General features: G+C 33.8%; 1 protein-coding gene across 1 annotated transcript in view; it reads left to right on the top strand.

The window, feature by feature from the left end:
* LOC114337570 (uncharacterized) overlaps nucleotides 1-26947 on the top strand; it is a 255111-nt gene that overhangs the window by 37694 nt on the left and 190470 nt on the right. Inside the window, exon 4 of the mRNA XM_050647708.1 lies at nucleotides 19352-19674. Within this exon, the coding sequence (XP_050503665.1) occupies nucleotides 19352-19674 (323 nt within the window). The remainder of the gene's footprint in view (nucleotides 1-19351; nucleotides 19675-26947) is intronic.

Raw genomic sequence — 26947 nt, 5'->3', positions numbered from 1 at the left:
CCATCCTTGGAATCTTTTAGTGCCTCTAGAAACTCGAAATAAAGATTAAATAGCAGGGGTGGCAAAACCCATCCTTGTCTAACTTCTCCCTATTTTCTGCTTCTGCGAACGTGGATCATTTGATCCTAATTCTAGAGTTTTGGTTCCGGTATAAGTTTTTTAGTAGTTTGATGACTTTCCGATCTAAACCGACTTCTTGCAATCGTTCGAATGGTAGATCGTGTCTTACACTCTATCAGATGCTTTTTAAAAGTCTATGAAACATATAAATACAGAACTAGTAAACTAAACATGGCTTCACTCGTTCCCATGCCGGCTCTTAATCCAAACTGATCGTCTCCGATAATTATTGTGTCGCACTTTTTACAGTTTCGGTTATGTGATTCGGTAGTTTAATGAATATTGATTCGAACCAGGCTTGGGACAATTTTCCTGATCATAAATGTGACCGAATAAAAGGGCAAATATTTAGACGTTTTCTTCACTGATTAATTTCAATGTTTACGGATCTATTCCATCTGGACCTGGACTCTATAACACAGGAAAGAGGAAATATCAACAATGACGTTAGATTGCTGCGTTAAGGTTATATTAACATTTAAGATCTTTTACAAACTGTTTTACAATGAACACAATAAGTAAAATTGTTTGTCTTTACGATGAAGAGAGATATAAGGTTCAGTGACCAAAGCATCACGACACATATTGGCTTGTTTACCAGTGAGATGTGCACATACACTGACACTCGAGCAAGAAATCTAAAAACGGCACAAAACACATTCGCTGAACACTGTTGAAGGCGTAGCTTCCACTGCTGTAGGCTCTGTAAGAATCGGTTAAGTAGGTCCAAGGAATCATATCACTTCAACCCCTTCGCTTATTGGTTCCTGAGGAGATTGTGTTCCAGGGTGTTAGGATGCACCCGCAACCAACTTTAATATTGTTCAAAAGATTTTTTCCACTCTTCAGAGACTGTTAGTAGGTACCTGAAGATCTCTATGTATTGCGTCATTCTAGATATACCAAGGGGCATTAGCGACTGTTCTCAGAGCTTTGGATTGAAATATTTGATTTGCATAATATTAGATTTGCTTACTGATCCCCAGAGTTGCGAACTATAATATGATTAAATTAGTTTTATTATTGTCTTGTACCGGGTGTCCCAATAAGAATGGCTCTCGGCCATATCTCAGGAACCGTTTATAGTACAGCTTTGAGAAAAAAATATTATAACAAAAGTTGCCTCGGGAAAAGCCAGGAAATTATTTTCATAACTGTAGGTCCACCGCTAGAGGGCGTAATTGAATTTCAAAAATTAAAAAATTAAAATTTTACGAAATTACCTAATGAAAGAGCACTGGAAATCCAATCATCGTATTCTTCATAAAATTCTGCGCATATTTGATTTCACAAGTTTAAGTCTACCTTTGCAAATAAGAGGTGGGAACCTTCTTATGAAAAAATGGCTGTAAGTCTGGTTCCGCTAAATCGAATTTTACATACATGGTCTTGTTGAAAACAGCTCTTTTTCGTCAATGTAAGAGTCTTATTTTCGAAATAGCCTAATAAGTAATATGCCAGCTAGTAGGCGTTATTTAATTATTTTCGGAAATCTAGTTTTCTTTGGAGAATATTAAATACAAGTATGCATGTTTAATCCTGTATTACAAGATTAGACCAAATTAGCAACATAATACCGAAAACCGCATGTCGATACCTTTTTTCTATCTCGAGATATGTTAAAAAACGTGTAAATGTTAAACAACTGTTAATGTCACCGGTAAACGAAGTTAAGCAAGAGTAGTGTGCTATGGAAAAAACAAAGAAACATTTTCCAGATGTAAACGTATATAATTAATTAAAACAACAATAAGACAAACAGCACTATAAAATATAACAAAGAAATAAAAGCAACTACTTACTTAGTGACGACCTAAATGTTCAAATTGGTGCCCATTATTTTGATGCAAGCATTTACTCTTTCAAGAGTAGATTGAACAGCAGTCGCAATTTCTGCTTTCGCAATGTTTTGAATGGCGTTTCGAATTCTCTAGATTCTAGATCATGTTTTCTCGAATAGTTGGCCTAGCGGCAAATACAAGGTCTTTAATCCGTCCCCACAAATAAAAGTCTAAAACTGTTAAATATGTTGCTATTCAATCTACTCTTGAAAGAGTAAATGCTTGCATCCAAAGTGATGGGCAACAATTGGAACATTTAGGCAGTCACTAAGACTAACTAAGTAGTTGCTTTTATTTTTTGTTATATTTTATGGTGTTGTTTGTCTTATTGTTTAAATTAATTATATACGTTTACATCTGGAAAATGTTTATTTGTTTCTTCCATAGCACACTAATTTTCCTTAACCTCGTTGACAGTAAGTTATATTTAAAATTTACACATTTCTTAAGATATCTCGAGATAGAAAAAAGGTATCGACATGCGGTTTTCGGTATTATGTTGCTAATTTGGTCTTATTTTGAAATACAGGATTAAAAATGCATACTTGTATTTAATATTTTCCAAAGAAAACTAGATTACTGAAAATAATTAAGTAACGCCTCCTAGCTTGCATACTACTTATTAGGCTATTTCGAAAATAAGACATTTACATACATTGACGAAAAAGAGCTGTTTTCAACAAGACCAAGTATGCAAAATTCGATTTAGCGGAACCGGACTTACAGCCATTTTTTATAAGAAGGTTCCCACTCACCCCCAGCTCCTATTTGCAAAGGTAGACTTTTTTTTAACATCCCATTTATTTACAATCTGTAATAATGATTACAATAAGTAAATTGTTTAACAATTAAAAGAGACTTGCAGGAGACTGTCCAGTGACAATAACCTATGAAATCATAATTTTAGTACTTAACAAAATTATTTGTGACTAATAAATAAAACCCTATAAATAAACTCTAATAAATAAAATATTTTTGAAAATTTAAAATTTAAAATCATGTTCGTAGATCGCTTGGAGTGTGGCGCTTTAGTCTTCTGTTTACTTGGGGTCTCATTAGGTTCTTCGCTAGCCTGTTGGGGTGGTTTTGTAGTCGGATGTCGTATTTTTGGGCGTAACTGGCAATTTCTTCTTTGACAGTCTTCATTTGGAGATCACGATTGATGTGTTCATTGGGCATGAACGCATTTGTGATAATGCGCAAGGTTTTCGATTGGAATCTCTCCAGGATGTCGATATTGGATCTCGACGCAGATCCCCACAGTTGGATACCATAGCAAAGGTAGACTTAAACTTGTGAAATCAAATATGCGCAGAATTTTAAAAAGAATACGATGATTGGATTTCCAGTGCCCTTTCATTAGGTAAATTTTGTAAAATTTTGATTTTTTTATTTTTGATATTCAATTACGCCCTCTAGCGGTAGACCTACATTTATGAAAATAATTTCCAGGCTTTTCCCGAGGCAACTTTGGTTATAAATATTTTTTCTCGAAGCTGTACTATAAACGGTTCCTGAGATATGGCCGAGAGCCATTCTTATTGTGACACCCGGTATATCATCAGCTTGTTGTCCATCGATAGGTGAGAGTTTTTTCCCCAACATCCATTAAAGTTTTCTGTATAAAATTTTTAGTTGAAGTCTTTTCGTTCATGTATGTTTGGTCCAAGTTAGTCGTTTGTCAAGCTGAATTCCTAAATATTTTACGTCATTCTTTTGGCGTAAAGGATGTCCATCAAGGGTAACTTGTGGGCATGTAGATTAAATGTAATGTGTGAGGATTTTGAGGGGTTTACTCTAATTCTCCAGAGCTTAAGGCATTCATTTGTTTTGTTCAGATGTAATGGCAGTTTTTCTGATGCTATTATTGTATTACCATGAGAGTCCAGGAAAGCAGTATCATCTGCAAATGTTGCAATATGTAGGCTATTGCTTGTTGGTAATTCAGCCGTATATCAGGTACAGGATCAGTCCGTGCACTCTGCACACTACCCTAAAGTACACCAGACAGGGTAGGATAGAGTTTTGTATAGGCTTCACTATATTTTACTAGATATCTCCGTTTATAAGGTATGATCGAAGCAGTTTGAAGTAAGGGTAAGGTAAGTTTTTCTTTAATTTGTACAGTCCTGTGTGCCACAACTTTCAAAAATTTGAGAGTCATCTAAAAAGACTGAAGCTGTATTTATATGATAAAATAATTTGATACATTATTTACAGTGGAGCACGTTTTTCGTGCCAATGAGTCTCCAAAGAGCTCCTTAATATTAAATGACACTCCTTGTATACATTACGTAAACCCCGCTTTTTCGGTAGTGCAAAAAATACGCTTTAAAAATAAATTTACTTCCAAAATTTCGGCGGCGTTCGACTCGGCTTAAAAAGTTTAATCCCATTTTCGGTTCGGTATCTACCTCGTTACCATAAAGTGTACTTGGCAACAATGTCCCTTCACTTCTCACTTTTCGTGGAATTAGGGCCGGAGGATTGGGGTCTAGCGACCTAGTTCTGGCTGAGTGGAATAGAGATCCAATTTGGGAAATTTCTTTCCGTCGCGTCAGTGGCTCAGGTTGGTACGCTTGCTTGTTGTGACAAAGCCCTAACGAAGTTTTCTGAATCGGAATAGGAAGCGAACAGCGTCAACACAAGTATTTGTTTTTGTTCTTTGGCGAAATAAATAATGCATAGGTAGATGAGGGACCCGAGATTATTTTTAAAAGAGAGCGCATTCATAGAAAAATGGAATAAATTTGATAAAAGTGGTAGAAGCACAAACATCTTTACTGGGAGAATGTTTGTGCTCTATTTTATGTAGGTAATCCAATACAGAATTTTATTCACTCTAATTGGTTTATTTACTCAAACTGGATAACTTTAGTATGGAAAATTATCTATAAATTGATTCTCTCTGTGCTCCGTTTGCACTGTACAACACAGACAAATCTTTATCATTGTTTCTTCTTTTTATTGATGTGTCTATCCGTGACGAATGTTGGCTATCATCATGCCAATCTTTAACGGACCTGCAGCAGCGCTTAAAAGCTGCACAGATGTTGTGTTGAAACAAGTTCTGAGGTTCTTTAACCAGGATTTTGTTCTTCCTGGACCTCGCTTTTTAAATATTATCCCTTGTGGAATGGCCTGTACGAGGACATATTTATCTGGATTCATTTCGCACAATGTGTCCGAAGTATTGTAATTTTCGAATTTCGATGGTGATCAATACCTCTCGGTTGTTCTTCATTCTTCTGAGTAGAGCTTCAAGATATTCGATAAAAATTTCGATATGACAAATGGTAACGGACAGTTCGTAACAGCGACAGTTCGTAACGGCGACACTTCGTAACAGCGACAGTTCGTAACTATACAAATTCGTAACGCACAATTCGTAACGTTCAAATTGAATTATTCTGTTTATTTTTGTTAACTTGGAAACTCACTGGTTTAGTAACTAAACAGTGTCACTCGGAATTTGTGGAATCGGACTCGAGAATCTTGTGTTGGAGGAAGTGAGAAGAGATTAAATGCATTTTTTGTCACTGTTTTAGCGAATCGTTCATACCTCAGGGTTTCCAGAGAATCGTCTTTATTTCCTAAAGAGACGAAAAACGTTCGCCCACAATAATAACCTAATAACCTAATTTTAAATGTAGACAAAACAAAAGTAATATATTTTAATAACTTAAATTCTGTAAATCCTGTACTACACCTAAGTTTTAACAATGTACTACTGGATTCCTCAAATCATACAAAATTTTTAGGTATCCATCTCGACTCAAAATTAAAATGGTCAGTTCACATAGACATGCTCAGTAAGTCCCTTAATAAGTCGTACTATGCATTATCCCGTATTAAAAATATTATGCCCATCTCTGCGCTGTTAAATGTATACTATAGCCTTGTTTATAGTAGACTTTGTTACAACATAGTTTTATGGGGGAATGCAGTCAACAGTGACAAAATATTTATAACACAAAAACGTATAATACGAAAAATGTTTGGAATTAGACCTCTTGAGAGCTGTAAGCCCATATTTATTAAGAATAATATTTTAAGTTTTCCATGTATTTATATCTTCAGAATGTTACTATATGCTGTTGATAATATTCATACGTATGACAGAAATTCTAGTTTCCACAATTATTCGACGCGAGGTGGCGATTTGCTGAGTGTACCTGGTCATAGATCGAGTAAATTTGAAATGTCAGTAAAGTATATCAGCATTAGATTGTTTAACGTTTTACCAAAAAAATATAGAACAATGAATAAATATTTCTTTAAGAAATCCATTAAAAGCTTATTGCTTACCAAATGTTATTATACTGTGGAAGAGTTTGTTTCGGACAGAAATATTACCTGAATGTTATTAATTCTATCTACCTTCAAATGTTTATAAAATTTATAAATGTATTAATTTTATTGTTTGTTTGTTTGTAAAACTAATGACATGTCCTATACATTGTATGTCTTAAAGGATGAATAAATATCCAGACTTAGCCATACGGCTCACACTCCCTCTAAGGGGAAAATTGACTCATCCCAGATACCTACGGTATCAAAAGGATTGAGCTCTGGTGGGACTCTTTCCGTGTTATCGAGCCCTAGGTGACTTGGTATGCTGGAGTTTCTCCCAGAAATTTTCGTACGCATCTGGCCGTCGCGAGTAGTACAGCTTTCTGCATGGTCTTATAAAGGTGTTCATTTAGACCGAGCTTTTTTATGCTTTCGAGGAGGGTCTTCGGAATGACTCCAGTAGTAGACATAATAATCGGTATCGTCTGGGTACTTTGCATTCTCCATTGCCTTCGTATTTGAATTTCCAGATCTCTGTACTTGGCGATCTTTTCAGTAAATTTACTACGAATAAATATAAATATTATTATTATTATTATTATTACAACAGTAAGTAAAGATGGCTCGACTTTCCCACTGACAAATAATTTTCCACAGAGGTTTCATACAAATGAAATACCCACCACTCATAATGAGCGCTTTTACTCACAAGAATCTCAATAGTATTATCTATAAAACTCAAAATACTTATCACAATTTTTAATACGACTGCACGTTGCCAAATAGGTAGCACAACTGTAAGAATAAGTTAAGTAGAGGGGAACCGACTGCTGTGCCACCCAGGATAAGTGATAATAATAATACTAATATCAGGCAGATATTCAGTCCGGTATGGAGAAAGAATGACATAACTGCAAATTTTCTCAATTCCTGTTTATTGCGAATTAACTTCTAAAATATTATGTACAGATGATAAAAAACGACCGAACTGTAAAAATGTACTGAGCCACTATAGGGTAGTTAATGACTCAACTGTAGATAGGGTTGAAAATGGGGCGATTAAACTAAGATAATGAAATTCGAACCAATATCGATGAAAATAAAAATCATCCTAGTCACAAAATAAACGCCATGCCGATGCTCCTGGACGATTACTCTTAATTTAATCCCTATTTTAAATATTCAAAAATCGTTTTTTTTTTTGCTCTTCTGAAGAATTTTACATTTTTCGGTTGCGTCATTCATATTCTGGATCGGCGAATTTGTCCTCAAACAACTTCTTGTGCCTTTTCTACATATTTATGCTTAGGGTTCTAAGTTTTATAGTGGAGAGAAAGGTCAAAAATATACTAATAATAGCATAGAAATGTTAAAATCATAATCAATTGTATGAATAAAAAATATATAGATAGAAAGGTAAGCCTAACGTTTTGTTTTTATTGTATCCCTATGAACATTTGAAAATCTGGGCAAGTTTGGAGTGCTGTCAAACCTAGATAAATAAATAGTATTAAATAACTTTATAGTGGAAATTGTTCTCTGAAAAAATCCTCTACAAAATTCGTAAAATGTTATTTTATTGTAAAATGAATAAATGTAAAATATAACTTCCAAAAGGAAATTTGTTAAAAAATTTTTACTTATTTTTATTTATATCTTTTTTGTTTGTCACTTGACGATAAAAATTAATAAAAACAAAATTGTAGAAAATTTATTTGCTATATTTTATGTTTTATTAGATTTTCCGTAGGGTTGGTAGTTTACTAGATATAGCGCGAAACCCCTTTGCAAAGGGTGGTGATCCCAAAAGCTTGAACTTAAGCTCCTACTGATGTCCTCTACACAATAAAAAAATAAAACTTACTCTTCTAACATATGCAACGTACGGCCTAAAAAATGTAACATTTCAATGGACTAATGCAAAAATAACAAAAGTTAAAATACTTTTCTTGTAAACAAACATGAATGGACAATTGTTGAGAAAATTATTTCCTATTTGAGTAATGTTAAAATAGTTACCGAAAGGATTAGTGGAAAAAAGTATGTTACACTTCCAGATTCGATGATAGCGTTTAATTGAATACATTGAAAAACAGTCTTTTGAAGTTGATTATAAAGACAATCGAAATGGAGAGCATGAAAAATTAATCAAGTCATTTCAAACTGGAAGAGATAAGTTGATTAGGTACTATGCGAAATGCAATTGGATATATTCCGTCTTTTTGGTGCTTGATCCACGAATCAAAGCTGATGGATTAGACCTAACTCAATGGGGAAAAGAAATGAAAGAAGAAACACTAAAAAAATTGAAAAGTTTGCATAAAACTTTTTACGAAAAATTTGGTAATCAAAATGGCGACGAAGAGCCTCACCACAAGAAACGTAAAAAGAACGATGAACCCAATAATTTAATAAATTTCAATATTTTATTTATAAAATCATCAGATAATATTGAAGTTTTTGAAAAAGAAATTAAAAACTACTTGAAATTTCAAATACGTGTATCAGACACAAATATTTTATTATGGTGGAAATCATATATTGTGTATTCCACGACTAGGTGATATCGACGAATCCTAAAGATATCGTGGGTTTCGCACACTTCCAATGAAGATATTCTTCAAATGATGAATTCGGAACGTCTGCTCATAAGCATCATAAAGAGGAGAAAAACAGAATACTTCGGCCATATAATTAGAGGACCTAAATACCATCTGCTTCGCCTTATAATACAAGGAAAAGTGGAGGGAAAGAGATGGATAGGTCGAAAGAAACTTTCATGGCTGCGTAATATTAGACAATGGTGTGGCTGCACAGTAGAAGAATTATTTCGCGCAGCAGCCGATAGAGAGAGATTTCAGGAAATTGTAAACATGATGGCGGCCAACGTCTGAATACAGACACGGCACCTAAAGAAGAAGAAGAAGTATTCCACGAATATACGTCTGTTTTGGATTATCGCGACAACGAATATTTTAGTGTGCAACATAAAAAGTATGAAAGTATTTTGGTCTAATAAATTACTCCAATAAACAACAATATAATTTGCAATTTACTTTCGTTCTTCATATTTTGCACAGTAAAATATTCGTTGTGGCGATAATCCAAAACAGACGTATATTCGTGGAATGGGGTATAGTAGTATCTCCCCATTTTATCTCGGTTGGTTAGGATATTTTGTATGTCCAGGCGACGTCGAACGACCAGTCGATCAGCTTTTTTTTGATGCAACGCTGGTACTAAGGAATAGAAGATGCTCTTTAAAAAATAAAAGTATTAAAGAACTCATTTGTGTGAACAGATGGATAAAGGGCTCTTTAAAGGATAATATTTGTGAGGTCACAATATAATTTATCCTATTTCTTGCATATTTTAAGAGATTTTTTTAATAAAGATTGATAAATGAATAAAGAATCGTTTTTTTTTTAATTAATTTAATACTTTTTTTGTCGATATTCTATCGAGAATTGTAATAGGATATTTTTGTAAGAAAGTACGGCCGATATCGATACACGATACGATACTTCATTGGCATAACCCATCATACAATACTCAATACTTAAGAAGTATCGATATTGTATCGTATCGTGTTGCTCTGCTTCTAAGGACCTCCTCATGTGTGACTCGTTCAGTCCAAGAGATTTTAAGTATTTTCCAATATAGTAACATCTAACATTCTTCCAAGTTTCTGCACATACTTCCTTTAAAGTCTACAATTTAACACCATAAAAAAGACATATAAGACGTAGCAGCGCAGCGGAGTATTTTTACTTTTATACCAAGAGAGAGGTTTTTGAAGAAGGTCCCATGCGGTTAAAGGTGAATCTAGTTTTTCCGATGCGCGCTCTTAACTCTTGCTGGTTGGTTCATTCTTCATTTATTATGGTGCCGAGGTAGTTGTAGTGTAGTGCGTTAGTCTTTCGACAGGAGTCTGGGTGATATTAGCATCTTTGAATAGGTTCAATTGTCTTATATCGCCTATTTTACTTCTTTTTATAATAGATCCAAAATATATGCTCCGCCTTTTATAATAAATTTTTATACAAAATAAAGATTTACGCTATATGCGACCATACAAGGGTCGAGAATTTTTGAGAAAAAAATCATAACAGGATGGAATACGGTATACCGCAAATTTACCACTCTCGTCTGATTTTCGAATAACTCCAAATACGATTTTAGTTCCATCAAAATTCCGTACAGAGCGATAAGAAGTCATCATCATCAACCCGTGCGCGTCCACTGTTGGACATAGGTCTCCCTCAGCTCTTTCCATATGTCTGTTTTGTGCGGCTTGCATCTAGTTGGTTGGTGGACGTCCTCTGCTCCATAGTGCTTCTTCTCGTGGCTTCCACTCGACAATACGTTTTGTCCATCGGTTGGCTGACAATCTGACGGCGTGTCCTGTCCAATTCCACTTAGCGCAGCGATTTTTTTGACAGCGTCTGTTGTTTTTGTTCTACGACGTAGTTCTTCGTTTGGGATTCGGTCTCTCAGGGAGACACCCAACATCTGGCGCTCCATAGCCCTCTGAGTTACGCGAATCTTGTGCATTACCTTTTTTGCGACTGTTAATGTTTCCGCTCCATAAGTGAGTACAAGCAACACACACTGGTCAAAGATTTTCCTTTTGAGACATATGGGTAAGTCCGATTTTAATGCATAGTTCAGTTTACCGTTTACCCATGTCCCAAGTACTTATAAGATGCAGTCTGCTCAATATCCATTCCATCAACAACAATATTAGAATTTAGCACCAGATTAGTCATTATTTGCTTCTTGTTGATATTAATCTTTAGTCCGACCTGTAAGAAAGCGTGATATAATTTGTTCAACATTATTATTGCATCATCCATACGATCGGCTATAAGGACAATATCATCTGCGAATCTCATATGACTGCGCCTATCTCCATTTATGTTGATATCATATTCGTTCAGATCTGTCTTCTTAGTGTGATCTAAAAGGGTTGTCATTGTGATAAGAAGTATTCACTTTAAAATAATAGGAAACTAACTTACGGGTTATCTTAGGGCAGTAAGTGAAAGAGGTGAGTTTTTAAAGGGTAGAAAACGGTTTATCACGATCTGCGACATAACTACAAATCCAATAGAAAAAATTAAGCAAACTTATAGTTAATGAAAAGATATAAATTTTTGTATTTACGATTTTTTCAGATTCCACATATAAATTATTTTACGGAATTTCAGATATTCATTTTGTATCCTTGTTTTGATTTAATATCGAAAAAGCACTCTAATTTTCAATTAAAAATTATCTTGTGAAAGTATCTGTTTTTTAGTCAGCCTGCTTTTTTAAATCTCTACTTTTAGATGGTCTAAAAAATATGCATTACTAACGGCCAATTTTAATAGAAAATGCAAAAAAAAGAAAATACTTGAATTCGAAAAATTCTCTTTTATAATGTGAAGTTTTGATCTGTTTATAGAAATTTACAGTTTAATCAATCGAAAAACTTAAAATTTCATTTTATATTGATAAATGAAATAAATCCAAATCCACGAAACATAGAGATGACAGAAACATGTAAAAATAGTTTTTTTAAGTTAGGATTTTTCAAAATTGATACAATTTTTTTCAGTAAAAAATTGATTTAGTAAATTCTAATTACAATTATATTTATCTCATAGAAAATGCCATAATAATATTCTTAGTGATTTTATAATATGTTAACAGACCTCTATTTCTTTCAGTTATTTCCTTATAAAAAATAGCATAAAAGCAGTATGATAATGCCATTTTACTTCAACCTAATCAGGCACATTTCTTAAACGAGCTGAAATATTTTTATCGGAACCATCCAGTCGAAGCTAGAAATGTCAAAGCCATAGTAATATGGCTTTTTTAAACTATAAGTAGAGATTCTTATATACGCCAGGGAAATATGGCAAAAATATACCATGTTCGGGACACTTAAGCAGCCAGGTTGCAAATAGGTTTTTGGGGTACTATATACCTAATGCATTATGAACATAAAAATGCCCGTCACAGTTCGGACGAAAATTTTAGTTATTAACAAATAAGTGTCAAAAATGGCAGTCTTTTCGTTTAAATCGCCACAGGTAAAAATACGGTAATTAAATATCTTATTTTTATAGTATCTTTCTTTTAGTAGATGAGCAAAGGTGAAAAATGGCAGTTTTTGAATTTTGCTCCGATCATTTTTGTTGCTTCGGAAATTTCAAAATAAAACTAAAATTTCGAAAATAAAAAATTTGCTATAAGGTTTGCGAAAATGGCCTTATGACTTTCGTATTACATGAAAAGTCTGCCATTACTAGTCAAACAGTCCATATAATACACAAAAAAGTTTAAGACGATTCGTCAATTAGTTTAAATTTTGTTCAATTTGTTTATCCCAAAGAGCTTTTTTTGCAATATTATTGTTTAGAAAATAAGAATGATATAGCAGTTCTGTGGAAACCACGTGAAAGAAGAATAGTTATGTTTTCAACAAATTTGAAAAAAATCAATAAAACCTCATTTTTATCATTCCGGAAACATTTTACTAAACGAGAGTCATTTTTGGCTTATAAACAATTTGAATAACTTAATATTAAATCTACATTAAAACTACTTTGGGATTTGAAAAGCTGATATTATTACACGAATTAAAAAGAACTTTTCGCCTACGTTAATTACTGTCAAAGTTAGCCACTTTTTTTATTTAATTCACAGCTACTTTGATTATAACAATTAAGCAACCTAACTAGCGCTATTTTGAAGCTCCATGGATATAGTTTATGTGTTAAAGTTTAAGTAAACTTTGAACTTCAACAAAGTGGTTAATAAAGCTTTAAACATTATGTTCTAACGAAATCGATTCGTGGTCGGTGGAAGGGAATTATTAAAATCCTTGCACTCAAAAAATAAAATTGATTCTTCAAACATATGCTGCGATTAATGTCTCCGGAACTTGTTGATGGATTTTGGTCATATTTTTTTTTAATTTGTATGTACTCGTAATCTTGTAGATTACGTTATGTACACATATCTCCACCTAACATTACAAAATGTTAGGGGGAACCCCCCTTAACCTTCAGGTATATGAAAAATAGATTACGACCGATTCTAAGACTTACCAAATATTCATATATAATTTCGTAAAAATCGGTCAAGCAGTCTCAGAGTAGTATGGCAACTAACACTGTGACAGGAGAATTTTGTATATGTAAATATATAGATGGCTATTAAAAAATGGGGGTTGGTGATAGAAGAGAGAAAATTAAGGGTTGTATGTATTTTTTTATTCTACACCATATAAAACTAAGGTAGACAATTTTGTCCAAAAAAATTAAAAAGATATCAGGAGGAGCCCCCCTTATAATTTATGGGTATGAAAAATAGATTAAAACCTATTATCAGTCCTACAGGATATATGTATAAAATTTCATAAAAATCTAGCCGTTTCGGAGGAGTATGGTAACGAACACTGTTACAGGAGAATTTTATGTATATAGAAGTAACTATGAATTAAATAATAAAAGTGGCTAACTTTGGCCGCATTTAATTAAGGTGAAAAGTTTTTTTTTGAAAATTCGTGTAAAAATACCAGATTTGGAAATCACAAAGTAGATTTACTCTACAGTCAATATTAACAAATCTATTCAAATTGTTTTAAGCCAAAAATAACTCTTTGACTTTTGATTGATTTTTTTAAATTCTTTGAAAAAATAAGTGTTCTTCTTTCATGTAGTTTCCACAGAATTGCTCTACCATTATTATTTTCTGAACAATAACATCGCAAAAAACTCTTTGGGATAAACAAATTGAATAAAATTTAAACTAATTGACGAATCGTCTTGAATTTTTTGTGCATGATATGTACTAGTTGTCTTAACTTTTCATGCAATATCAAAGTCTTAAGTTCATATCAGCAAAAGTTACAGCAAATTATTTATTTTCGAAATTTAGTCTTATTTTGCAATTAGCGAAGCAAAATTCAAGAACTGCCATTTTGAACCTTTGCTCATCTAGTAAAAGATGAATGCTCTAAATAAGATACTTAGGCCCGGTTGCACCAACAGATCTTAAGCTTAAGACAAGAATGACATAGGAATTAATATAATATAGTTATAATATATTATAATAAAAATATCATAATGTAGTAATAGATATGATTGATAATAAGGTAAGAATCGAAAATTATGGTGCAACGCAAGTGGCGCTATCTATAAGTAGAGCTTAGCTAAGCTGGAGCTTAAGATCTGTTGGTGCAACCAGGCATTAGTTACCCTATTTTTACCTGTAGCGATTTAAACGAAAAAACTGCCACTTTTGACACTTATTTGTTAATAACTAAAATTCTCGTCCGAACTGTGACGGGCATTTTTGTATTTATAATGTATTAGATATATAGTACCGATAAAACCCATTTGCAACCTGGCTGCTCAAATGTCCTGACAAAAACCTTATTTCTCTGGACTAATAAACGAGACTTTTACCGGCACTTTTAAAAAGACAGTCTTTGAAAAAATTTAATCTAATACATGTATTGTAAACAAAAATATATGCAATTAATAATTATTATCTGATCTGCTTAAAGATTTTTTTAATAAAGACGTAAAGGAGTCAACAAAATATTTGCCTTAAAGTAGGAAAAAGTCGAACCTAGTGCATGTGGCGGTACCTTGAAATAAATAGTTCACCCACAGAAACTTGATCTGTTTATTTAAAAAGATCGTTTTAACCCTGCTGTCCTGTTCGGGTCTATTTGACCCAAAAAATAATTTGTTTCTTATTTTACAAATTATTACGCAGCGTAACGATTTGGTGTTTCGTGACTTTATTACCTAATATGTGGTCTTTCAATTGCAATAGAGATAAACAATCAACTTCCTGATTTTTTTAATAAAAATGAAATTGTTACCTAGGGTACGTTCGGGTAAATATTACCCGCGTATTTAAACCGTTAAAAATTACCTGTGTATGTGTGTTTAGTTGGCAGTATTCTATATTAGCAGTACCTGTGTGTTGGTCAGCCTGATACATCTGTAAATAAAAACAGGTTTCTGCAAGCTAGAACTTGTAAAATAAACTATAGTATAGCTGGACGATGTTGCAAACCAAATTATAAATATGATCAACATGGACGGACAGCATGTCTTTGGAACCAATTGGAATGACATGAATAAAGTTGGGTTCCGTTTCCAAGCATACATTGGTCTTTTATTTTTAGCTCGAGTTTATAAGTCCCATGGTGAATCAAATTAAAGTTTGTGGAATGAAGAAACGGGTCGTAGTTTATTTCAATCGACAATGTCGCTTGATATATTTACAAAAAGTTTGCAAGTAATACGTTTAGATAACAAAACTACTAGGAACTTGATGCAATACGTGAAATTTAAGAAACGTAGGTATAAAATGTACCAAATTTTTTTAACCCTGATGAAAATGTTAACGTTGATAAGCAACTAGTTGCCTTTAGATGCCGCTCTCCCTTCAAATGGTACATTCCAAGCAAGCCAGCGCAATACGGCACAAAAGATTGGGTTTTATGTAATTATGAATAGTAAAACTTCTTATGCTCTAAAATTGCAGATCTATACAGGAATGCGTGTGATGTGTGACTTGAGTAGTGATATGGAAGGCCACAATATTACCTGTAATAACTTTTTTACATCGTAAAATTTAGGACAATTTCTTCTAAAACAAAGTAGATACAATGCCGGGGACTATGGGTAAAATAAACCGAAGCTGTCAGCAAAAATCGCGAATAAAGAAGTTCATAGCTCGTCTTTTTTGCTTCACGCACGATACCACTGTTGATGACAATATTCCTAAAAATAATAAAAATGTTGTTCTTATGAGTACTTTGCATCATGAGTCGATTCATCATGCATCACTTTCATCAAATGAAAAAGCCCCAAATTATTTTATATTACAATTTCAATAAGGGAGCAGTGGGTACTCTAGATTAGCTTGTTGGCACGTATACATGTAAGAAGAGATAAATCGCTGGCTAATGATTGTTTTTTATAATCTGCTGGACATTTCTGCCTACAACGTGTTCGTATTATGGACATCAATAAATATCCAATGGAATACCAATAAACTGGCAAAACGGCGAATTTTTCTTGAGGAATTGGGAAAAAAACTAGTAAAACCAATCATCATTTCCAGAAAAAATATACCAATAACTAAAATAACTCACGAAAAATATACCAATAAATAATTCACGGTAAACTTGTAAAAAGGACACGAGCAGAAACAAGTAGACAAGATGGAAATGCTAGTGAATCGTCTATGGACAATCTAACTCCACCTGCTAAACGAGCACGCTGTAAACTTGCCCTGAAAACGATAACAAGACGAATCATTATGTTGTATATACGAGTATCATAAATATATTTCTAAAATCTATTCTTTTTATTACTGTCCCAGTTATTAAATTTTTGTAGATATTTGTTACTAGGCTTTTCTGAAGGAAAAAAATACCTATTATTCTGGTAAGTAAGGTTTAATTTACATTAGCAACCTAATTTTTGTTTAATTAACCATAATTTCTTGTTAATAAAGTTTTATTTATCACCATTAGCTTATTTTATTTCGATTAAAGAGCGTAAACCATAATTGGGTCATATTGTCCCGAACAGTACATTTGTGTAGTTGACTCGAATGGGACAGCAGGCGTGTGCAGATTAAGTATGGAAAGGATAATAAGCTTGTATTTAATATACCGGGTGTCCACTTATATTTTCCCCCATTTTAACTGTCTATAACTTCTAAACGGCTTAAGATAGAAAAATGCGGTTTTCGCTGAAATGTTTTGTTTTAGTAAAAGTTTTGTCTGAATGTATTGAATTTTTTATATCACTATCAAATACGAAAAAAAATGGCGGATTTTTGGAAAAAAACGTTGTTGACTTTTTTTTAATGGAACATCCAGTATATTTTTTTGTAAATTGAAACAAAAGTCATTCACCTATCCAGCGATATAAAGTTTTTCAAAATCAGTTGTCACATCACTGAGTAATTAATTGTTAAAATGAGAGGTGTAACGTGGATATCACATACCTAAATAACATAACTAAGCAAATTGATATTATGTTATGTGATTTCCACATTGCATCTCTCAATTTAGAAATTAATTGCTCAGTCATTTGACAACCGATTTTAAAAATTTTTATATCGCTGGATAGGTAAATGACCGTTTTTTCAAGCTACAAAAAATATACTGGGTGCTTGATTAAAAAAAGTCAACATCGTTTTTTTTTTAAATCCGCCATATTTTATTTAAAAGCGATATAAAAATTGGTCATTTACCTAAAATCTTGAAAAAACGGTCATTTACCTACCCATCTATATAAAAAATTTTTAAATCGGTTGTCAAATGACTGAGCAATTAATTTCTAAAATGAGAGATGCAATGTGGAAATCACATAACATAATATCAATTTGCTTAATTATGTTATTTAGGTATGTGATATCCACGTTGCACCTCTCATTTTAAAAATTAATTACTCAGTGATTTGACAACCGATTTCGACAAAATTTATATCTCTGGATAGGTGAATGACCTTTCTTTCAATTTACGAAAAAATATACTGGGTGTTCCATTAAAAAAAAGTCAACCTTTTTTTCAAAAATCCGCCATTTTTCTTTTCGCATTTGAAAGCGATAAAAAAAATTCAATCCATTCACACAAAACTTTTACTAAAACAAAACATTTCAGCGAAAACCGCATATTTTTATCTTGAGCCGTTTAGAAGTTATAGGCAGTTAAAATGGGGGAAAATATAAGTGGACACCCGGTATAATATATTTAAACAGTCACTTGTAGAATTTGCATAGAGATATAATTTTGGGGTATTCCTATCTCGGCTCACTATAATCCTTTAGTCCTTTATGATACCCCAGGTACATTTTAAAAACCCCCAGGTTGGCTCGAAGATTAACAGGTAGGTATTAGTATCCCAATAATATAAACTGCTCGTCAAAAGTTAGGGATATAGAAAATTATGCTGATTTTCATAGTTGATTTTTTCTCGAACAGACGGATTCCGCTATTTTTTTTTATTTTAGCCTTTTCTTTAGTAGTTACACAGTTGTGCAAAGGTTTACTTAAACTTATTTTTTGTACTTATACCGGGTGGAAGAAAAAAATATGTTTTTCTTGTGTTAAGTTTGAGACACTCTGTAGGGAGAACGAGGTACAAATGTGAGTATACATCAGAATAATACTGTAGTCTTATATTTTGTGAACATGCTGTTGTTTGAATGTATAGAACATTCCTTACGCTAAAGCATAGTTTTAGAAATATTGACGAAAAACGTAAAAAAACTACTAATTTACCGACTTCTCCCCCATCTCCCCCCCAAACCGGACGCTCAAAATGGTGTAACTTTTTACTGAACAATATGTGGACCATATAGAACAATTTGGTGTTGAAGGAAAACTTTTACTTTGGATGTCTGGGTTAGGCCTTTTTTTTTGGACCAATTATACTATACTACCTCCGTAACTTTGGAACCGTTCATTTTAGAAGGGTTATGCATAGGGTCTTTTTTATTTCAAATTTAATGTAGAACAATTTTGTGTAGGGGGTTATTCATGCTAAACCGCTTAGTTTTAGAAATATTGACGAAAAACGTAAAAAACTACGAATTTGAAGATTTCTCCCCCCTCTCCACCCACCCCCCCAAACCTGACGCTCAAAATGGTGTGACTTTTTTCTGAACATTATGTTGACCATAATATAGAACAATTTGGTGTTGGAGGATAACTTTCACTTTGGATGTCTGGGTTTGGGTCTAACTATACCATACTAATAGGTATAATTGCTGTTGTATAGATCAGTGGTTTTGTGTCTTCTCTTAGATATGTATCTTTTAGAGTGTATCGTTAAGAGATGATATAATAAGTTGTCATACATTTGGTTTTTCTGTTGAAATTCTCATATTGAATTCTTTACTTGTTATATTGAAAATGTGCTGTAATATTTGAGATCATCTTCATTCTCGGCGACTAATGCAACGGCAGCACACTTAGATAATGTTTTATTATTTATTTTTGTCTAATCCCTGTTGAGGGCTACCTGTATTGGTATTATTAAATGGATTTTATTTCTTTTCAGGCAAACACGCGCTAATAACAGTTCGCCAACCAAAAGGTCAGCTCATCTCCATACGCAGCCAAGCAGCACTATTCGGTACAGCAACACCAAGCGAGATAAAGGTCTGGGACGCATGCGATGACGTCCAAGACTACGTGACAGTGTACGATGGGTACACAACGAGAGATCCAGTGATTCTTAAATTCTGCGGAGGAGGTGAAGAGGTTCCTCCTGCAGTATCCAGCGGGCATGAACTGTTGGTGGAGTTTTCATCTTCTCCGTATGGAACTTTTCTACATCCTACGCCGGTGCAGGCGTTGCATGGGTTTCAGCTGGAAGTAGAGGTGAGACAAATTATACGTAGGTATTAACTAATCAGAACAATTACACTGGTAAACACACAGTTTGCTGCCGGAAATTTTTTGACTGTTTCTAGGTAATAAGGGCCTGCTGAATCCAAAAATGCCACCAGATTTGTTCCATCAGATCTTTTTCAGAAAATACGACAGCAGATCACATTTCTAACATATAGGGTAATTTAACGCAACACCACCTACATATGTAGTGCTGCTACCCATGAAATAAACCAAATACGAATAAAAAGTAAAATATTTATTGTACAATAATGTACTTACAAAAATCATCAAACATATCTGCCAAAAAAACTTAACTTTTCATCTAACCTAACCGGCAGAGTCACAACAAAAATGTGTTATTCGGTGTGACCTAAAAACTTCCTTTTATATGATTTTCTTGCAAAGGCTTTAAAAGGACGGTCCCTTTGAAGACTCCAGCTGTAATCCGCCATCATGTGATAGCCCCATCTCCCTAATACCCCTCTTCCATCGTTTTGATATCTTGGTGAAGATTTTCTGGGAAACGGTCTAAGTGGCTGTGGAGGTAATGAATTTTAATACTCCTATGTTATGACAACCGTGTTTGTTAAAATTGTTGAGCATTTATTCCACTTTAATGCCCAATTGGTATACTTCCATATTTGTTGCCATTATTTGGAAGGACACACCTTAAACTTCGTTTGGAACTGTCGATAAAAAGACGCCAGTGATCTGGTGTATACTACGATACACCCATTTTTTCTAACAGTCCTTTAAAAAACCATATCATCTTGCTGAGAAAAAAAGGCAAAACATATTTTATCTCTATTACGGTAGTATGTAATTTTGGTGTCTGGGTGAAGAACATTCTTTTCTTTTAGTCTGGAGGTAAGCAACTCGGAAAAATCCTTTGGAACGTTCAAATTTCTGATAATATCGCTTAACTCTTCCTGAGTAAAGCACTCAGGACGTGTTGAATCCCCTTCAAAATCACTGTCGTCTTCCTCAAATCTATTAGTCTGCAGTTCGTCAAATAACGTTTCGGCATTATCCTCTGGTAGCATAGGCAGACTGCTAAATATTGGAATGGGTATCTGCTTAAGCTGATGTGGAATTGGTGTTATTGCTGAATCCAGGTTAGGATATGTTCACGTATGTCGATTGTTACGATTAATGCCCTTTATATTCACAAGACAGAAAATAGCAATCGTCAAATTGATTTTTTGGTTCCCTCCATACCAGTGGAAAACCAAATTTAAACACTTTCGTGGTCCTTTCGTCCACTGTCGCAAGTTTTTAATACAAGTTTTGCACACTACAGGTGGAGCTCAGAATTTATCTTGATCTCCTACATAAACACCAAAATAGGCCCTTTTGTTCATTTGCCCATTTGTCTTAGAATTTGTTAATTTTGTTTATAAACATATTGCAATTATAGTGGTGGAATATACAGAAATGTAAGAATATTTAATTATTTGATAAGTATGTTATATCTGGAAAACTAGAGCTGATACAAAGAAAAGGTTTGTATTTTTGGAATCAGCACAGATCTTCTTCTTTAAGTACCGTGCCCAAATTTTTAGGCGTGGGTAGCTTCCATAACAATTTGCCGATATCGTTCTCGATCTTGTGCGGCATGTAACAATTGATCTGCTGATAAGCTAGTCCATTGACGAAGGTTTCGGAGCCATGAATATTTCTTTCGACCAATTCCTCTTTTTCCGTCGATCTTTCCATTGAGTATTAACTGCTGCAGCATCCTGTATCTGCTACCTCTCATTATATGCCCCAGATATTCAAGTTTTCTCTTTTTTATCATCTTTATTAAGTCACCTTCGCCTTGACCTACTCTGTTTAAAACTTCTCTGTTAGAAATGCGTTGAACCCAAGATATTCTGAGCATTCTACGATATGACCACATCTCAAAGGCTTCTAATTTGTTCATCATGTTAACCTAGCTCAGATGGATTAACTAAAATTAGTTGATTTTTTTTTCGGCAGCAAGACACAAATTTTTTTTGTTGGGCTGTGTTATGTTTCTGTCATAAAACATAAGAGAGAATATAAAAAAGTTTTTGAACAAAATAACGAAATATTATTCAAACTTCAATATTCTCAAAACCAAAGTAACAGACAAGTAAGACAAACAAAGTAACAACTGAAGAAGGTACAAACATAGACTAGAACTAGACTAAAATATACTCTCGGACAAAAATATTGCATATTATGCATGTGGAATGAAATTTTTTTTTGCTGCTTCCCTTAGCCCCCCTGTATCATAGGAATAGGATTTCTTTTCCAAATGCGATGTTTTAAAGTATCATATAAATGCTATAATCGGATTAAAATCTGATCTGGGCTATATGCTAGCCAGCATAATTTTTCAATTGAATCTCATCAAGGTAAGTAGGTACTCACTTTGTTAAAGGCATGAAGATGTGCATTAGCAGCCATATGTCATATCCAATATGGCTTTCAAATGGTCAACATGATCTTCTAAAATGTTTTCAATGTACGTACCAGTGGACATTCGCCGATCACCTCCACGTGTTCGGTATGTCCTTTCAAAGCAATACCGCTTTGTACTACTATACCGCCACCACCAAAACTAACGCTCTGTATGAGGTTATAACTGACATACTGTTCGTCAACTCTTCAGTAGATGAAGTTTTGTATATCTTGTTTCCATGTGATGAACGATATGCCAGATGTAACCTAATACAGCGTGTTAATTTTGGTGGTAGCGGCATAGTGCTATGGAGTGGTATTTCTTGGAAAGGAGAGACCGGACTTGTGGAGGTGACTGGGTGAATGACAGCTGATAGGTATATTAAAAACATTTTAGAAGATCATGTTTTGCCATTTGCCAGCCATATTGGATAACAAATTCGTGTTAATGCACCATGACGCAGGTCTTCATGTCGGTAGAACAATGAACACTTACCTTGATGATATTCGATTTAAAAATTATATTGGCCACCATATAGTCCATATTAAATTTAAATCCTATTATACCATTTATATGATACAATAAAACATCGCATTCGGAAAAGAAATCCTAATCACATGACATTGGGGACAGCACAAAAAATTTTAGTTCACACGATAATTTCAAAATGTGCAATATTATTGTCCGTGAGTGTATTTTTGGTTAATTTTTGCATACAAAAATTGAACCCGATACTATGGGATAAGAACATCTACATAAAAACAAAAAGAACATATAACACCATAACAAGAACTATCCTGACTTATGGGTGTGAAAAGATAGAACAAATAACATAGAGGTTAAAAAAATAATGGTAATAAACTCAGATATAATAGACTAAAGAACAGAAGAAATTAACCTAGTACGAACATGCCAGAAGAGCAGACAAAAAGCATTGGATAAACAGAATAACACAGTGGAACCCGAAAGGAAGAAGAAAAGAGGCAGACTACGAAGATCTTTCAGAGATGGAGGGGACGAAGCAATGGAAGGAAGATATCTGCAGGAAGGGGACTGAAAAAATAGAAAGAACTGAGAAGAATGTGTGAGTAAAGGAATATAGTGAACACTGTGGAAATCCTTAGTGTACATAACAATAACTATTTGTATAACAAGGGAGGAAAGTGCTACTTTTCCTCCCGAGAATGAAGTTTACTGTCCGACGCGTAGCGGAGGGCAGTAATCATTCAAGGGAGGAAAAGGCACTTTACTCCCATATTATACATATGATTTTTCCACCTTCCTTAAATAACAAGTCATTTTTTCATTTTTAAATCATTTTTTTATTTATGTAACTAACAAAATTTATTAGAGAATTAAAACTAATAAGTAGGTACAGTAGAACTGTCAACTGTCAAATATACGTCAAATTATGTAAACATTGTTAAACCAAAATACCAATTTACTGTTTTTTACCATTCTGCAAAATACAGGGTGTCCTACAAATAAACGTTAAAATGCATAGATACTTACGTAATAGATAAGAGAATATTGTATAGGACGTCAATAAGTTATCAATGACATACCATGACGTCACTTTTACTTTTCCTCCCTAGGGAGGAAAAGTATGTTTACTCCCTAGGGAGGAAAAGTACGACTTTGGTCCCTACGATCAGATCAGGAAAAGTATACTTTCGGTAGAGGTAGTAGTCCTGTCGCCAGGGGGGGTACAACGGCCTCGTTAATTCAGATGGACTTACTCAAGTTTTTTTTATGTATTTTGACCCGTAGAACACGAATTTTTTGGGTAACAGTTGATCCGGATGTCGATAAGATTGTTATAGACCAAGAACTTGAGGAATCAAATAACAGCGATTTTTGGCAAAACAAAACAATATTTTGTATTTTTTGGGCCATTTTAAGTAAAAAATATTTCTACAAGTTTTTTCGTAGGATGCACAGTTTTCGAGATAAACGCGGTTGAACTTTAAAAAAATCGAAAAATTGCAATTTTTGAACCCGAATAACTTTTGATTAAAAAATAAAATAGCAAGTCTGCTTACCGTATTTGAAAGTTTAAGTCAAATTATATCGGTTTTGATTATTTGCATTGGTAAAAATTTATTTTTTTATTGTTTAACAAAGCTATAAACACGTAGGGTTTCCCGTGCTTTTACATTCGTTTTAACGCATGTAACGTAGAAATAGTCTTGATTGCACTAGTACCTATTCTACCTACTCGTTCGATTTTAAATGATAAATCATAGAAACATCACTCACGCACTAGTTGTTTGTAGCTTTGTTTAACAATAACACAATAAATTTTTAGCAATGCAAATAATCAAAACCGACATAATTTGACTTGAACTTTCAAAGGCGCTAAGCAGAATTGCTATTTTATTTTTTAATCAAAAGTTATTCGGGTTTAAAAATTGCAGTTTTTCGATTTTTTGAAAGTTCAACCGCGTTTATCTCGAAAACTGTGCATCCTACTAAAAAACTTGTAGAAATATTTTTTGCTTAAAATGACCCAAAAAATACAAAATATTGTTTTGTTTTGCCAAAAATCGCTGTTATTTGATTCCTCAAGTTCTTGGTCTATAACAATCTTATCGACATCCGGATCAACTGTTACCCAAAAAATTCGTGTTCTACGGGTCAAAATACATAAAAAAAACTTGGGTAAGTCCATCTGAATTAACGAGGCCGTTGTACCCCCCCTGGCGACAGGACTATAGGTGGAAAAACCTTTTTTTTTCTACGGCCGTGCTAAAAGCTATTTGCTATTTCACTTCTAAATAAAAATTGATATAACTCTATTTTTTGTGGCTTTTTCCAAACGTACGACCCTAGAAAAAATATTGTTCCTAACTCATGCGGAAAGTGTCTTCCCCACACTCGACTGCTTGCCCGAACTCCGCTATCGCGTCGTTCGTGTCAACGGCAGTCTCGTGCGTGAAAGTACCACTTTCTGCACTAGTTAGGAAAATAACTATTACGTTTCAGTTCCCTTTGTTTGGTATTCATATATTTTGAAAAAGAAGTACAAATAATTTAGTCTTGTTTCATAGTAGTAACAAAAACTTTGTTTTAAGTATTAAAATCTTTTAAATGTAACCATCGTAAATCCAAGTAGCTTAAAAGGAAACCGTATCGTATTTGACGACAAAACTTTTTAACTCCACTGAGACGAGGACCGCCAAAAAACTTTCCTCTTCCTAATTGTAAATGCAAATTTAATCAAATTTCTTATTAGCAAATACACCAAACAAACGTACACAGAAGTTGGTTATTCAAAACGCCCTTAGAACTTCTAATCCAGAAGCAACGTTCCTACAGAAACTTCCTGATGTCTCGGGAACTTCCTTTACACAACGACTTGCATTACTTCAACGTGAGACCTACATTGAAACTACTGCATTTAGTGCATCCTTATTTGATGGCAGATGTAAGAAACATCCTCTGGAGTAAAACAGCCGAATGTTCGGAAAATGTGTAAAGGTTAAAACAACTGGAATGCTTGTAAAACTTTTGTAGTCGGTTAATTAGAGCTAAGTGCAGCTTTAAGAGAACTAAACTTTGCTTTTGAGAACAAAAGCGAAGAGCGGGGTTTCTTAAATTTGAAACTAGCTTAAATTCAATGGAAAATTCACAGTTAACGCAAGATATTTTTGTTTCTAATTTTTTGAATGCAAAGAAATTGGTTCGTATACAATCAAAGTATTTCTTCTTCTTCTTTAAGTTCCATCTTCTATCAGGTTGAAAACCTTCTAAGGTTGAAAATCATCATAGCAATGCGGACCCTGTTGACTGCCGCTCTAAATAGCTCTGCACTACTGCATTCGAACCATTCCCGTAAGTTCTTAAGCCAGGATGTTCTTCGCCTTCCCATATTTCGCTTTCCTCGGATTTTGCCTTGCATAATAAGTTGTAATAATGAGTATTTTTGCCCTCTCATCACATGTGCCAAGTACTCAAGTTTTCGTCTTTTGATAGTTAGTATTATTTCCAGTTGATTTCCTATCCTTCTAGTTACTTCCACGTTCGACATTCTTTGAATCCATGATATTCGTAGGATTCTTCTGTAACACCAAAATTCAAAGGCGGCCAACTTATTGAAATGAACTTATTTCAATGTCCACGCTTCGAAACCATAATGAAAAGTAGAGAACACGTAACATCGAAGCATTCTTAGGCGTAGTTTTAACCTTATATCCCGACAACAAAGAATTTTTTTAAGTTTAATGAATGATGGACGTTCTATTTTAATACGTGTCTTAATTTCTTTGGTTTGGTCAACATTTGATGTTATCCATGTTCCTAAGTATTTGTAGTTATCCACACTCTCAATCACAGTATCTTCAATAGTTAATTGGATGTTTGCGTGTGCTGATTTAGTTATTATCATGCATTTAGTTTTCTTTAAATTCATCTTCACTCCGTATTCATGACAGCGTTCATTAAGGCGTTGCATTACGTTCTGTAAATCATTGTTGTTATCCATTGTTGTAATCATTGTTGTTATAAGTTATTCTAAACTTCTCCATTGATAGATATACCTTCTATTGAATCTGAGAGCGCTTCTTGAAATACCGCTTCACTGTAGATATTGAAACGTAGTGGAGACAGCACGCAACCCTGACGGACTCCTCTCTGTATTTTGATATCTTGGGTGTCCTGGTTGTCAACTCTTACCTTGGCAGTTTGATTCCAATATATATTAGATATAATTTTCATGTCACGACTGTCAATATTTTTGCTTTTTAATATATCTACAAGCTTTTTATGTTGAACTTTATCAAATGCCTTTTCAAAGTCTACAAAACATAAGTACATATCCTGATTCACGTCCAT

This window comes from Diabrotica virgifera, chromosome 3 (genome assembly GCF_917563875.1).
Source record: "Diabrotica virgifera virgifera chromosome 3, PGI_DIABVI_V3a".
NCBI classification, from domain to species: Eukaryota; Metazoa; Arthropoda; class Insecta; order Coleoptera; family Chrysomelidae; genus Diabrotica; species Diabrotica virgifera.
This window is presented reverse-complemented; position numbering and strand designations above follow the sequence as displayed.